This window comes from Salvia hispanica, chromosome 6, assembly GCF_023119035.1.
Source record: "Salvia hispanica cultivar TCC Black 2014 chromosome 6, UniMelb_Shisp_WGS_1.0, whole genome shotgun sequence".
Lineage (NCBI taxonomy): Eukaryota > Viridiplantae > Streptophyta > Magnoliopsida > Lamiales > Lamiaceae > Salvia > Salvia hispanica.
Genome location: NC_062970.1, coordinates 23,685,852 through 23,702,087, shown reverse-complemented (window position 1 = coordinate 23,702,087; position 16,236 = coordinate 23,685,852). Strand labels below are relative to the sequence as shown.

The window sequence follows — 16,236 nt, the reverse complement described above, 5'->3', positions numbered from 1 at the left end:
CTCCTCGACTATTCCAGCGAGTCATTGAGTTCGAACTCAGTGACTTGCTGGAAGTCTATGTCCTCCATGCAATTTTAGCGGGTCGCTAGGTTTAGTGACGGATCCATAAATTCATATACGGCGGTACTAAAATTTTAAAGCATAATAATATTATTAAAATAATCAATTTTTTCCTATAATGTCTATACAATTTTTATGAGATGCTAGATGATAACTATTTTGTATTGACTCCGTCGAATAATAGTCTCATTCTAAGAAAATTTCTCTCATGTATTCAATCAAGATATCGTTCATCCATTCGTCTCCTATTCTACTTTGCAAATATGTCTTAATAAGTTACACTGAAGAAAATACTCTCGAGCTAGAAGCTGTCGCATCCCGAATGATAAGTTCAACTAAATTTTCAAGTGCCTATTAGTTTCTAGTTTGATCTTTTTACACTTTTAATATTTTAAATATGATATTATTTCAGTTATGTACTAAATCTGATATATTTCAAAATTATCATTCTTCTTACCTTTTGTCATCCTTCACTTTGTTTCTTTATTTCAATATTAGATTTAATTTTACAAAATTTTAAATTTCAATTTTTAAATATCAATAAATTTTTTTAATTATAAAAATTACTATTAATCAATTTTTAATCAATAAGGTATGACAACGCCTTAGTTTTAATCAATTTTTAATAGCTTTAATCATAAATAGATCATATAACACGATTTATTCTGAAATAAATATGCATCTAATGTAAGACTAATATAATTTTCGTTTATTAATTTGAAAACAATCAAAATTTACTAGAAAATTTCAACAAAAATACTCATATATAAAATTTTTAGTAGGATCAAATTTTTAGTCAACTTCATAATATTCAATCACAATCAATTATAACAACCGAACGAAGGCCAAATAGAATAGCACTTATTTTTCCATCATGATTAATATTATTTTTCTGTACTTCTTCTTCTTCTGCTCCTTCTCCTTCTGCTTCTTCTCCTTCTGCTTCTTCTCCTCCTCCTCCTTCTCCTTCTTCTCCTCCTCCTCCTTCTCCTCCTCCTCCTTCTTCTTCTTCTTCTCCTCCTCCTCCTCCTTCTTCTTCTTCCTCTCCTCCTCCTCCTCCTTCCTCTGGTTATCCTTCTCCTCCTCCTCTACTTCTCCTTCTCCTTCTTCTCCTCCTCCTCCTCCTCCTCCTCCTCCCTCCTTCTTCTTCCTCCTCCTCCTCCTCCTCCTTCTTCTCCTCCTTCTTCTCCTCCTCCCTCCTTTTCTTCTTCTTCTCCTCCTCCTCCTCCTCCTCCTTCTTCTCTCCTCCTCCTCCTTCTCCTTCTCCTTCTTCTTAACTTCTTCTTCTTCTCCTCCTCCTCCTTCTCCTTCTCTTCTTCCCTCCTCCTCCTCCTCCTCCCTCCTCCTCTCCCCATTCTTCTTCTGCTTCTTCTTCTCCTCCTTCTTCTTCTTCTTCTCCTCCTCCTCCTCCTTACTCCGCTTCCTTACTCCTTCTCCTTCCTCTCTTCTTCTTCTCCCTCCTCCTCCCTCCTCCTCCTCCTCCTCCTCCTCCTTCTTCTTCTCCTTCTTCTTCTTCTTCTACTTCTTCTTCTTCCTCCTCCTCCTCCTCCTCCTTCTTCTTCTCCTTCTTCTTCTTCTTCTACTTCTTCTTCTTCCTCGGCTCTCACTTCTCCTCCTCCTCCTTCTACTTCTTCTTCTTCTCCTCCTCTTACTCTCTCCTCCTCCTCCTGCTCCTCCTCCTTCTTCTTCTTCTCCCTCTCCCTCCTCCTCCCTCCTCCTCCCTCCTCCTCCTCCTCCTTCTTCTTCTTCTTCTTCTACTTCTCCTCCTCCTCCTCCTCCTCCTCCTCCTCCTTCTCCTCCTTCTTCTTCTTAACTGTACTCCTCCTCCTCCTCCTCCCTCCTCCTCCTCCTTCTTCTTCTTCTTCTTTCTACTTCTTCTCCTCCTCCTCCTCCCTCCTCCTGACTCCTCCTCCTTCTTCTTCTTCTTCTTCTTCTTCTTCTTCTTCTTCTTAGCTTGCACAAATTAATTACTTTAGTGTTAAGTGTGTTTAATACTTGAATCTATAACTTCATTTGTCGCACGCACGAGTTTTAAAAAATATTAATAAAAATAGGTAGAAGAAAGTTAATAGAACATGGGTCCTGTCCACCTGTATATATTAGGTTTAAATGATATGTGAATGGAACGAGTTAGTGAAATGTAGGATCTCTTTACCATTTATAATAAATATAAGCCGTGACTTCTATTTGCAAACGGATCAAAATGGAAACGAGACTCTTATTTGTGGATGAAGGGAGTAATAATTTGTCAGTTTGTCTTCAAATAGTACATTTACTCTATGTAGTATCAATATGCTACTTAGTACTACTTACCATTTACAACACCACCCAGCAATGAACACTATTCACAATTAACAAACATCAATAATTTTCATTTTTCTTTTTAGTAATATTGTTATTCTAACATTTTAAATACCATTATAAGTAAGGATCATAAAACTTTATACATTTTTATAAAAAACAACTCCCAAGACAAGGTAGAAGAGGTGTTACAACAGAACCAATGCTTCACGCTCAAAAATTTCAAGAACATTCATATCTGGAAAAAAGGAAAAATGATGAACCTCAACGGATCCATGTTGCCCGCCAAAATTAATCCCATTACAATCAACCAAAAAAACTAGAAAGCTATATCAATATGCCAGCAAATGGATGTCGTGGATTTAGATATAACCTCCTCCATCGCATTTATCATCATCATCAAAACAAAACCACCTAACTACCACCTATCTCGTACAATTTGCCATTTGATTCTTCAGAAGAGTTTAAACAGCAGACCGCCATGAGCCGCGAAGAAGGGAGCAAACACGAGCGACTCCACTGCCATCAGCTTGATCAGGATGTTCAGCGATGGACCTGAAGTGTCCTTCAGAGGGTCTCCGATTGTGTCACCAATCACAGCCGCCTTGTGTGGGTCCGATCCCTTAGGTCCCAGACTTTTTGCATGCTCCGAAACACCGGCCTACAAGATGCATACACCCACCCGAGTGTTAAAATATACTACCAATCTAAACTGGAGATACGAGGAAGGTTAGTGACAGCAGGAAGCTACCTCGATGTACTTCTTTGCGTTGTCCCATGCACCACCGGTGTTGGATGCAGAGATCGCGATCTGTATGAAGGTAAGAGATGAGTCTGAAGGAAATAACCTTAAATTTCAACACGATAAGGATAAATCATACCTGGACACCAGAAACGAGTGAGCCAGCAAGAACACCAGAGAGGGTCTCGACACCAAAAAAGGTGCCGATAATCAGGGGTGTGAGCATGACTAACGCACCAGGGGGGATCATTTCCTTAATCGAAGCATCAGTTGATATTTTAACACATGTAGCATAGTCAGGCTTGGCGATACCCTCCATGAGACCAGGGATGGTGTTGAATTGCCTGCGGACTTCCTCAACCATCTTCAGAGCTGCGCTTCCCACACTCTTCATGGTCATGGCAGAGAACCAGTACGGAAGCATAGCTCCAACAAGTAATCCGATGAAGACTTTAGGGGTCAGAACATCAACAGAAGAAATTCCTGCACGGCTCACAAAGGCACCAAAAAGTGCCAATGACACAAGTGCAGCAGACCCGATGGCAAAACCCTGGGAACAAAATTAAGAAATTTAGTAACATGAGCGACATCCAGCAAGTGCACGTGTAGAGAGCATGATGATGCTGCAATGAAATTGGCAGCATATTCCCAACAATATTATTTCAATACCTTTCCAATAGCAGCAGTGGTGTTCCCAGCAGCATCAAGGGCATCAGTCCTCTCGCGAATCCTGTGGCTCATGCCAGCCATCTCAGCGATACCTCCCGCATTGTCACTGATGGGGCCATAAGCATCGATGGCTAACCCAGTAGCAATTGTGCTTAGCATTCCCAGAGCTGCTACAGCAATACCATACATAGCAGCAAATGTGAAACTAACAAAGATGCTAACTGCAATGGCAAAAATGGGAATAATGACTGATTTATATCCCAAGGCAAGACCAAATATAACATTGGTTGCAGCACCGGTTCTGCAGGAATCAGCAACATCTTGGACAGGGCTGCACATAAACATTAATTAAGTTTAAACACCCATCTTAGAAGAAATTAAAAATAAAACTCAAGAAATAGACATATTTGCACCTGTAGGCATTGCTGGTGTAATATTCAGTCACGAATCCAATGATAAGTCCAGCCCAAAGTCCAACACAAACGCAAAGGAATAGCTGCCTGTAATGTTACGTTGAGTTAGTTCGTACACAACTGAAGCCAGACAAATGCCAAGATTAAAATTAATGCACAACACAGAACAGAAAAGGTTGATGACCTAGAAAAATGAAATGTAACTGTGCACTAGAGAAGTAGAAATTCAATTGTACCATAGCAAAATAGAAGTATTCTTTACCAGTTTTTCACATCTTTCTGAACACCAAAATTGAAGATTGTGAAAGATGATGGCAAGCAAACCCAGGTGACAATTGCAATTCCCACGGTCATAAGAATAGTAGATATGATAAGTTGCTTCTTTAATGCTGGTTCAATCTCCTTGACAGCCTTTATCTCAAAAAAGTCAGTAGCAAAGAGAGTAGTAATTAAGCAGACCAGGATGCCCATGGAACTAATAAGCAACGGATAGCACATTCCAGTGAAGTCGTGTGCAATTCCAAAAGATGATATTGAAGCCACAACAAGAGCAGCACAGGATGCTTCAGCATATGAACCAAAAAGATCAGACCCCATTCCAGCAATATCTCCAACATTGTCACCCACATTATCAGCAATCACCTAAGGAAAAAAATGGACATCAGTATAAAATTCTTGTTAAAAATATTAGCTTCAGTGATGAATAAGGGGCTTACAGCAGGGTTCCTAGGATCATCTTCGGGAATATTCCTTTCAACCTTTCCAACAAGATCAGCACCAACATCAGCAGCCTTGGTGTAAATACCACCACCAACTCTTCCGAACAAAGCCATGGAGGATCCACCAAGACCATATCCAGTTATTGCCTCAAAAAGTCCTTCCCAATCATCACCGTAGTAGATCTTGAATAGATTGATGGTAATGTATAAAACCAATAGGCCATTTGCAGCAAGCAGAAAACCCATAACTGCACCAGATCTGAATGCAACAATGAAAGCTTTCCCAACACCTTTCCTAGCTTCCAATGTTGTCCTTGCATTCGCATAGGTTGCAATTTTCATCCCAAGGAAACCAGAAACGACAGAGGTGATGGCACCAAGCAAGAAGGAAACTGTACTGAAGATAGCAGTTGCAAGAGCAGGCTTGCAAAGCTTCTCCTGATCATAAGTACAAGGCCGGAAACTTGTGCTGAAACCCTCAACTGAACCCAGGAAAAGGAAGATAAGGATTGCAAAGACAACCATGAAAATTCCCACATATTGGTACTCCGTAAACAAGAAAGATGTAGCACCTGTAAAGCCAGAAATAACATCAGTCCCACCTAAAGGAAATTTATCACTTTTAACTGGAGCACAGGAACTTACCAAAGTCAATTAAACAATGTAGGTGGTGCGAGGAATTAAACAAAAATGTTTTCCTGCCATGAACTAAGCTATTTTCTCAGAGAAAAATGTGTTCGAGAAGATCTGAGGATCATAAGCACCAAACGTTCAATACAGGTACCACTATAAAGTATTCTTCTTTTACTAAATACTAAGGATGTGTCACTTGATTTTTTTATTGGTGTAAGACAATAGGAAGCCGACTCCCCTAGTTATTATCCCTTGAAGATGAGTGCAGCAATTATATAAAATAAGGACACTTTCTTTTTCTGTCCGTCCGATAAAAATATCTCATTTCCATTTATGGAAAGTTCTCCCAAACTCATTACCCATATCCATCAATTTATTTACAACTTATACCACGGGACCATCATTAAACACTAATAATAATAATGTGGATCCCCCTATCTTCTAACACTATTTTAACTATTTTTCTCCTCATCTCACTTACTTACCAATTAGGCATTAATTCTCATGGCATCCCTAATGTCATTTTTTTGGACGTAAGGAGTGTTATACTACCTTCCCAAGATCTTTGGTACCAGATGGGGATATAAAATTCACCGCAGAGGCAATCACGTAAGAAAATCAGATCCGTTTCAATTTCAATTATCAATGACATAGCATATAATATATTAGAGACAGATTCAACCACAGCGCAGAAACCATAAATCGGGGAGAGCATGAAACCCTAAGATTGACAATAAATCAAATTGAGAAAAGGTACCCGGAACAAAATAATAATAATAATAATAATAATAATAATAATAATAATAATAATAATAATAATAATAATAATAATAATAATAATAATAATAATAATAAATTAAATAATAGTAAAAGTAAAAGTAAAAGGATAAACCTCAAACCTCCATTAAACCATATAACCTCTGTCGGTGATCATAAATTAATGATCCAATTTTCAAGTTACAAGCCAAACACGAAACTTAATTTCATGGGTGAAATTTTAATTTTGTTATCAATTTGACCATAAAAAGTGTTCTTACAGATAATAATCTAATAGCCTAAACCATAAAAAGACAACTTCAACAACAGAACTCACTGATAAGCAAACATCTGATAAATCGACAACGCCATTCTACTAAGCAACTGCCTACACTCTTACGCATTCATCTAGCTAATAAAAATCCGGTTTCAATCAGAAAATTATTATCCAAAACAAGCTAAAAATAAATAAAATTCAACTATCCGCACAAGCATATCAGCACTCAGCAGCAAAAAAACAGAGCTCAAAATAAAGACGCGAGCAAGCAGAGAGACAACCACTTCACACACAAAAAGAAGAATATAAACAACCAAAACGCAGATCTAGGCGAATTCAACAGAGATCTGAAACAGCTCTAACCCTCAGAAATGGCGTTCTGGATCTCGGCACACCTGGCGACGACGCTGTGGTCATTAATGCCTTCCTCCTCCTCAATCAAGTAGTCACCGCATCCATTCTTCCCGTTTCTGGCCACGGCGTCTACGGAGCGGTCGGCCGAGACCTTGACGCGGGAGACGAAGAGCCACTGCACGAGAGAGAAGATGATTCCGATGAAGGCGCATACCGGCACAACAATCTCGGTGCCCAGATCTGAGAGCAATGCCATTGTGAGCGAAACCCTAGGTAGCTAGCTCGCCGGAATTAAACCGGGAGAATTAAATAAATAAATAAAAAGAATTGAAAGAAAAAGAGCGGCGAACTGAACGAATTTGAGCAAGGCGGGTGAAGGATATTTATAAATCCAGTTGCTGTCAAGGGAAATGCTACTCTACCACAAAGTGTATGTACTCCGTCGATTGAAATATTCTACAAGATTATCCAAAATAATACTCCCTCCGTCTCAATAATTGTGACTCTTATTGTGGGCACGGATTTTAAGAAACGAAAAAAAAATTAGTTAGAAAAGTTAGTGGAATGTGAGACACACTTTTTATATTAGTTTTATAATAAAATATGAGCAGAGTGATTTAGTAGAATGTGAGACCTGCTTACCATTTATTATAAAAATGAAGTGCGACAATTATTGTGGGACTAACCCAAATGGAAAAGAGTGACAATTATTGTAGAACGGAGGGAGTACAAGTATGTAATTAGAGAGGAATGATAGCTGAAACACACTTTTCCACTGAAATATCTTTTCGTCTTATTTCTTCTTAGTTTATTAGTTTTGAGTATTAAATTTCGTATCATTTCAAAAGTTTATTAAAGATTTCTGTGCAATTCACAGCCTGTTGACTAGCCCGAATAGTCTTTTAAATTTAAATGGCTAGTGAATCTTCTTTATTTACATAAGAAATATCTAGCAAATGTATGAAGCTATTGTAGTGATGACAGATAAAGAGTATTACAGAGATCTTTTGATAACTTGAGTACCTCAAATTATAATCATTCTCCATTTAAACAATTCAAGTTTGATTTGATTTCTAAATCCTATGTTATACTATTGCAAAGTAAATTAAAATAATAAAAATGGTGAAATAATGTGTAGAAAATATGGAGAAAATACAAAATTTTAGGATCCGACTACAATGATTTTATGTTAATTAATTCGATGAAAACTTTTACCATAATAGTCAGTTATTAGGAATGTCGCTACTATAGGATAAGCCAAGCCCTCTAGCTTCTATGATCCAAGCCCATTGATTAGATTCTAATATCAAAGTCTTCTTCCAATAATTTGAATCTAACTCTTCTCGCTCCAATGATCCAAGCCCTTACTAAGATATCCCTTCTCTCAATACAGATTATCTAAGTGGTGATTATTCCCTTATCCACGAAAAGTCATATATCTCTCAGTTATTATAGTTTATCTATCACATTTTAAATGTTAGCTAATCAAGAACGGGATAAAAGCACGAGGAAAATAAAAAATAACCACAAGAGCTATGTAAGATGTTCAAATCAATTAATCAAACATGTATTCAATGTAGTCTTCAGTGAATGAATCACCCAAAACTCTATGAAAGTGTTCAGCTACTCATGCTTGGAATGAATCACAAATATAATTCATCGGAAACACAAGAAATATAGACAAAGATGATACTAGCGTCCCTAAGATGAATTGAGCGGTAGAAATTCTTTGTCTTGTTGATGAAAGTGTTCTTAATGACCTTCTTCTTACTCTTGGACGAAAATCTTACAATATAGAGGCTAAAGACTATCTTGAAAAACATGCCCTAGGTCTTTTATACCTAACACTAAAAAGGATGCATTACAAATTCAAGCAAGTTACTAGAAACTCTGTGTAAATTAGTGGCATCTTAGTTGATCAAAACAGTCATAATACCAAAAAAGTAGAGATCGGGATATAATCATGTCATTTCTTGGCCAATATGAACAAAGTTGAGCAAATCTAATCTCTAAATTTGTGCAAAACTAAGCATATCAGTTAGGGTTGAAAATTTCTAATCTGACACGTTAGGGCTGACCCGAACCCGATATAGGTTGGTTCGGTGGGTTTAACCTAGGTGCAATTATTGCCTATTGTTGTTAGGTTTGGTATACTAAAAAACATGTTTCGAGCAGTTTCGAGCGAATAGAATCTTGCTTGTATATGAAAAACTCTACAATCCATTTTTAACCCGATTCAGTATTATTCGAGCAGTTTTGCACGAATAGAATCAGTATATTATTACATTGTGTTTGCTTGTGCATTTATAAGATGTTCTATAAACATTTAAATGTATAAGAAGCAAACAAAGTCTAAGTCTTTTGCTTAGTAGACCGGTTGTGGGCGTCGTCCACTTTAAGGTAACACGGTCAGATATATGCAATGCTTTGCAAAAGAAAAAGAAGAATTTCACAACCTAGATAGCCTTAGACTACCTATCGTGAAAGGTTGCAATGTCAGTCCGCATATTTCTAAGCCTTACCGAAATAAGATGACACCGGTGTGACATAGCACTGAACGGATCTAATGAGCAAGACGTGTCTTTGTGCTATCTACTTGAAAGACTAGGTCTTGATAAAATATTATTTCTTAATCTACATATGTTAGCATTGAGCATACGGTATTGATTATGCACTATTTTGACTTATCAAATGGTGCGGGTTTTTCGCAACCCAATAATCCCGATATATTGGGTAGTGGTGATTAATATCTAGCGGTGCTAGGATTGCTATTATGTTGAATCGCGCGCGAGGTGAGTCTCGTTTGATAATGTCCTCAAGAGGAGCTTGAACAAGGTTTTATTATTCGGAAAACTGGTCAGTTGGAGTTTTATTACTCTATGAATAATAAATAAGTGTTTCTTACTAAGTCTACTATTGGAATTAATAAGATGTTAATTAATTAAGTCCATAGCAGACATTAATTAATTAATGGGCATTTATATCTTAAGCGCGGGAAATAAATAATAAACAAAGTGGAAACCAGGATTACTTGTATTTTCGGATTTGGATGGGGAGGGTTCAATATTACTTCTGTAGTGGCTGCTCGTAATATTCCAATATAAGCTTGTATTAAATTATGGGTTCAATTTAATTAGTAAAAAGCTAATTTGGGGAGCCCATATCAAAAACCTTCCATAGATCCATGTCTGGGCCCAAAAGGAACTTAATATAAATAGGAGAATAAAGGAGACATAATTATTCATTAATTACAATGAAAATAACGTCCCTCTCTCTCAAAAGAAGGGGACGATCTTTCTTGATTTTCTCCTCCGTGAAAATTTCAGCTCCTCTTTCGTGAGGAATTTTCTGTCTTCTTTATTCGAGTCCTAGTATTTTGATGAGATCAGCTCACCCTGATATGGAGATACAGTTCGGGAACCAGAGAGAAGATCTGTGGTTACAAGATCATCACGTGGAGAAGGCGCAAGCAATCGACGATTCTTTGGAGAATCAAAATCGGTAACCCTAAACCGTAGAAATCATGTTTTAGGATTTATACTTTCTAAGCATGAATTATCTGCGTTCTAGCATGCAATTATCTGTTTAACATGTGAATTGATTAATCACATAATCGGTCAAATAGATCCGTGTCTGATTTATTTGTTTTGTACAAGTCTTCCGCTATGAAGGGGCACCATACCCCATCAATTGTTCCGATTGACATCCCTTGCCGCTATATTGAATGATAATTGGTTTTAAATGTTGCCATTATACATACTTTAATTCAATTCACCATTGGCAATTTCTTGTAAATTTTGATAAGTTAGGAGTTTAGGATTGAAAATTTTGAACACGACACGAAAATCTGATACGAACACCCAGAGAGTTTATGGGTTTTGATAAATCAATATTGGATTTGGATCTTTATAGGATCAATCCAATAAGAACCCAAGAATTTTGGGATGGATTCTGGTGGAGTCGGGTTAGGCTCGAATTACCATTAAGAAATAAAAATATTGTTTTGATTATTTTTATTGTTTAAGTATACTTCAATTTTATTATCTATATTTAAATCATGATAAAGTTTAAATCATGTTGTAACAGGTTTTAATTGTGCGATATCAATGTATGTCATGTTTTTATCGTGTAATATCATATTCAAGTCGTTATCGGGTTGACACGATAATGACTCAACCCGTACGATTTGACAATCCTAATGAAAGTAACTGAATTGTCTCGCGTTATTACTTCCTTCGGTATTCATTAAATGTCTCATATTTTTTTTTATTTAGACGATTCTCAATAAATATCTCATTTCATTTTTACCACCTTTAATATATAAACCTTATATTCCACTAACACATTTTCGTTACTCACAATTATTATAAAATTAATATATAAAAGTGGTGTTCATATTCCACCAACTTTTTACCCATTTTTTTTCACATAGTCAAATAATAATTTCTTAAAACCTTCAATTAAATATTAGACATTTAATGGAGTCTAGGAGTTGACTGGACTCTTGTATAATTTAAAAGAAATAGTCGACCGACTTTAATTAGTACTTCTATAAAATAATGTAGATGGCTAGTTGTCGAAAATCAAGGTGGTTAGCAGGTCGAAAGTCGAAACCATAATAAATGGAGCACCTGCACGGCTGCACCACACCAAATAGATCAAAGAAAACATAGCAAACTAAAATAAAATAAAATAAATAAACAAACTAAAATAAAATAAAATAATAAAAAAGTTAGTTACTACTATTTCATTGCAACAACTCCAGTATTTATCAATATATAAAGAGACAGTTTTGATAAACTTTTTAGAAATACTACTTCTGCCCTTTTTGGCGGAAACTGTTGATAGTAATAAAAATTTACTCGCACGCCAGAAGACAGAGCATGGCATGGGTTATTGTGAAAGCTTTTTATTTTGGGAGCACTTGTGTGCAGATGTTGGGAAAGTGTGAAAGATTACATAGTACTACTACCATACAAGCTACGATTTTAGAAAACTGTGACTATTTGATTAAAATTTAAAAACTGAGCCAAAAGGCACTAAGTTTTTCTATAAATACCTATCACCATCAATTAGTTTTCCATGTCCTTTTCACTCTCTTCTCCAAAATTACATACTTCTGCTTCTCCCTTGCGTTTGTATCTGATTTTGGCTATTTTTTTCAGTTGTTTTTTTGTTGTCTATATTATTTAATATTATTATACTATTATTTGTGTCGTATCCATTTTTCTTCACTGGATAAACTCATTCTTCATGAGTCCTAAGATCTGTTAGACTGCAAAAAAGGAGAATGGCATTAGTATTTTTCTAATTTTCAAAGAAAACAGTGTGCATATACTTGGCTTTGCTACAGCATCTTCTCAGCCAGTTGAAGAATTGCAGTGAAAAAGCATAAAGGAGTAAAGTTAAAATCATTTCAGACAACAAGGGAGGAGAAGAATTCATTCTTGATGTCGAAAAGCTGAAAAGAATATAGTATTAAAAATCTTTTGCACAAAGGAGTAGAAGAGAAAAAGATGCAGTTTCACAAGGAAAATGCAGCATAAATTCAACTTTGAATACAACTAAAAATGGAGAATAAAGTGAAGAGGTAAATAAGCTTATTTTCTTTAATAAATTCTTCGTCTTGGACGAAATTTGTTGTATAGACTGATTTTATGAAAGCCCAAATTCAAGCTCAACTGGAAATTGTATCCGACATTGCCATTTACAAATAATTGAAGATTACAACATGAAACTGGATTTAGAAATTGAACAAGTAACATATTGGCATTACTCTTAGTCAAAATAGAATTGAACAAGCCAAGTATGCAAAAGGTAATAATTCCGAACCGAACCTGAGTAAGAAAAATTGTCGAAAGAATAGGTCAGGAAACGGGCACGGATCCATATATATGACGGTGAGCCGGAGTGCTGCCGAGATCTTAGTCGGGACAGTGTGATGGGGGCGTTGACAGTGGTAGAGAAGAGCGTTTCTGGGTTGCATGCGGATGGGGCCGTTGACAGTGTGGCGTCGGGAGGCAGAGGATCGTCTTGGGAAGGTCGGCGAGACTGGAGATGGCCGAATTGAGAGTGCTAGCAAGACAGGTTGAATCGGAGATGGAGTAAGATAGACGTGGCGGCGGTGTGTTGACTAGGTTAGGAGGCGCCGATTGGATTGGAGATGAATTTTTTATGTGTTCTCCTTTAAAAGGTTAGTATTTTTAGGGTTATGAGTTGGGCTGTAACATAATACACTAAGTAATGATTCTTATATGGGTTTTAATTCATTAGGCTTGGGATAATAGGGTCGCGTTAAAATTAAATCAACATTCTAATCTAGAACCTAGAACTATCTCAATATTATGTATTAAAATTATCAATACAAAGACAAAACTTTCTCAATAGATTTGTGTTGATAAAATTATATCTTTGTGTTGAGATTTAAATTTACATATTATGTTGATAAAGTTATATCTATATGTTGAGAAATTTCCAACATAATGTTGAAGTTCTGGGTTCTGGATTGGGAATTAGTTAGCATTTGATTATCCACTGGGATAATATACATAATTACTTTATCATGCACAAATTATGTAATTTTTTTGTTAAAACGTATTAGTGCTTTAACATTACATAAGATATAAATATTTTTTATGAAAACATAAACTAATAATTAGTAGTAGTATTTATTTAAATAAGATAAAAGAAGTTTTAATTAAATCAAAATTGAATATTATAAAGTGTAGATTAATTATTCGATGTGATGGCAATTTACTATTCAATCCTATATGTTCTTAGAATATATTAGCTCTCTTTGTAATTGTCGTAGAGATCAATGTTTTAATCCTCTATTATATTTATTAATTTAATAAATTATATTACATGAAGAATGTCAATATAAGCAATGTGTTAACATTCTCAAAGTATTGTGTTAACATTCTCAAAACATTGTGTTGATATTTTCGAAGCACTATATTGACATTTTCATCCAGAACCCTAATTTGTTAGTTTTTTTTTTTTTTATCTTTTTTGATTTAATTAATAAAACCGGAAATTACACTTGGCAAATTGTAGACCACAAGTTTTCTAAAATCCTATGGTCTTAAATTAGTTGTAGTTAGCAATTAAATTATGAGTTAGCAATTGATGACTCCCCTAATATATATTATATATATTATTAATTTTATATTATATATATGTTTTTTTTCGGTTTTATTCTGGTTTTGGTTCGGTTTGGCAAAAAATCAAACCGAAACCCGAATGCTCACCCCAAGATATTGTTTTTCAAAGATCTACTTTAGTATTTTTATCTCAGTCTAATATCGAAAATAGAAATGTCAATCGGGCCAACCCGCTCGGGTTGTTGGGTTATTCTGACAGGTTGCAATTTCCGTCCCTAACCCTTCGGGTTTGGGGCTAATCAGGCCAAAAAATTCAACAATGCTTAGTTCCAATTTTTATTTTATTAAAACTTAGAATTCATTTCCACTACTTCACGTAATAAAGTAATTGTATTACTTAATCTTCTTTATTTTGTAAACAATATAATTATTACTATAATGATAACACAATTATTGTACTCCTTCCATCCCATGCTACTCGCACATTTTCTTTTTGAACCGTAAATTAAGAATTGAGTAATTAGTGTAATTTAATTAATAATTTTAAGTGTAATAAGGAAACACTCAATAAGGAACACCTATTTTAGGAAACGTTTCTTTTTTAATGAGACAACTAAAAAAGAAAAACGTTTCATTTTTAATGAGACAAAGAGAATAAAGAATTAGTAGTATTTACTCCCTCTGCCCCATTGTAAGCGATACAATTTTTTTTTTTTTTTTTTTAGGGTGGGGGTCAGGGATTGGATTTCTTACCCTAATTATCGTTTTTTTTTTTTATAATGTAACTATCATTATCTCCACTATATCATATCTCATACATTATCCTTCTCCTCTCAACTCATAAAATATAAAATCTAATGCAGGAATACAAAATGCTTTACTTAGAATGAAACTTGAGAATTATATTTTTTTTCTCTAAAATTACATATGATATTATTCTTATTTATGTTGCACTTTCTAAAATTATTACTATTCTTTAATAATGAAAATCACATGACCCGTGCATAGCACGAGTGTTAACACTAATTAACATGATTACTACTTCAGTTATAATTAGATGCCACATATTGTTGCCTCACTGCCCATCTTATTTCCGATATTTTCTTTTAAACAGCATTTAACTTTTTTGAAGATAAGAGTATATTGATAATTGTACTTAGATTCATATGTTACTGAAAAAGTAAAAGTGAGATTGAAGAAATTTTTATAATAAGAATTCAAATACTGAATAATCTAGTTTTTAATTTGAATGATAAATATATTTATCTATAGAATAGTCTTAATTATAGATTAATTATAGACATTACAAGTTTTAATATAAAAGTTACCATAAAATAAGTTAAAGTAGTAAAAACAATATCAGTGGAAAATGTAACTCACCAAATTTTACTATAAATAGATATAAACTTAACTATAGTAAATTGTCTAAAAAAACAAAAATAAGCTACTTTTCATAGATAATGATAGTATATAAAATCACTCCCTCCATTTCAACTAATTTGAAGAAAAAGTTTCCTAATCTAAACATATCATTTGATATAACTAGTTGATACGTCTAACAAATAATTATTTAATAAATAAAACTCTAAAAAAGAGCATGTTCCAACTATATATGATTGTACATTGAAATTAATGGATGTAAATTCAAAATTAAATTATTACTTTAATTATGGAAACTTTTTCAAAATGTTTGGACTTACATCATATGCATAATCCCAATTCTATATTTATATAATAAGATTAATACTATATGCGTAGAAAAAGTAGAATAATTAATTATATATCAACAAAATGTAAATTAATAGCCAAATTTTATGTATTCTACATAAATAATGAAGTGTGGCTTACAATTAACTAATGTCAATTTTAACTTTATTATAGCATGGAGAAATTTAAGAAATTTAAAAATAAAAAAATAAAATAGCAAAGACATATATAGTATAATTGTACGCATATATTACTTTCATTAGATTTAATATGCAGTTGAGAGTATTTAAGAAAGGCTCAAAATATTTTGGAAATTTTTTCATATTATAAAGTAATAAAATTGAATTTAGATTTACTTTCATTTAGGGTTTTGAAGTGCAATGTCAACATAGTGTATTAAAGATATCAACATAAGCATTGAATATGTCAATACAATTTAATATTGACATTGTACACATATTATGTTATCTATATTGATATAAAGCTGTTTGCCGAAAATATG

At 34.5% G+C, this 16,236-nt stretch overlaps 1 protein-coding gene across 1 annotated transcript; it reads right to left on the bottom strand.

The window, feature by feature from the left end:
* Positions 1 to 2,567: 2,567 nt before the first annotated feature.
* On the bottom strand, positions 2,568 to 7,288 carry LOC125196924 (pyrophosphate-energized vacuolar membrane proton pump 1-like). Its single transcript, XM_048095590.1, has 8 exons — positions 6,934 to 7,288; positions 4,902 to 5,476; positions 4,448 to 4,827; positions 4,186 to 4,272; positions 3,773 to 4,103; positions 3,243 to 3,653; positions 3,113 to 3,172; positions 2,568 to 3,022 (listed from the first exon to the last, which is right to left on the bottom strand). Exons 1-8 carry the CDS (start codon positions 7,178 to 7,180, stop codon positions 2,816 to 2,818), a joined length of 2,298 nt encoding a protein of 765 aa, XP_047951547.1. The 5' UTR covers positions 7,181 to 7,288; the 3' UTR covers positions 2,568 to 2,815.
* Positions 7,289 to 16,236: the final 8,948 nt, after the last annotated feature.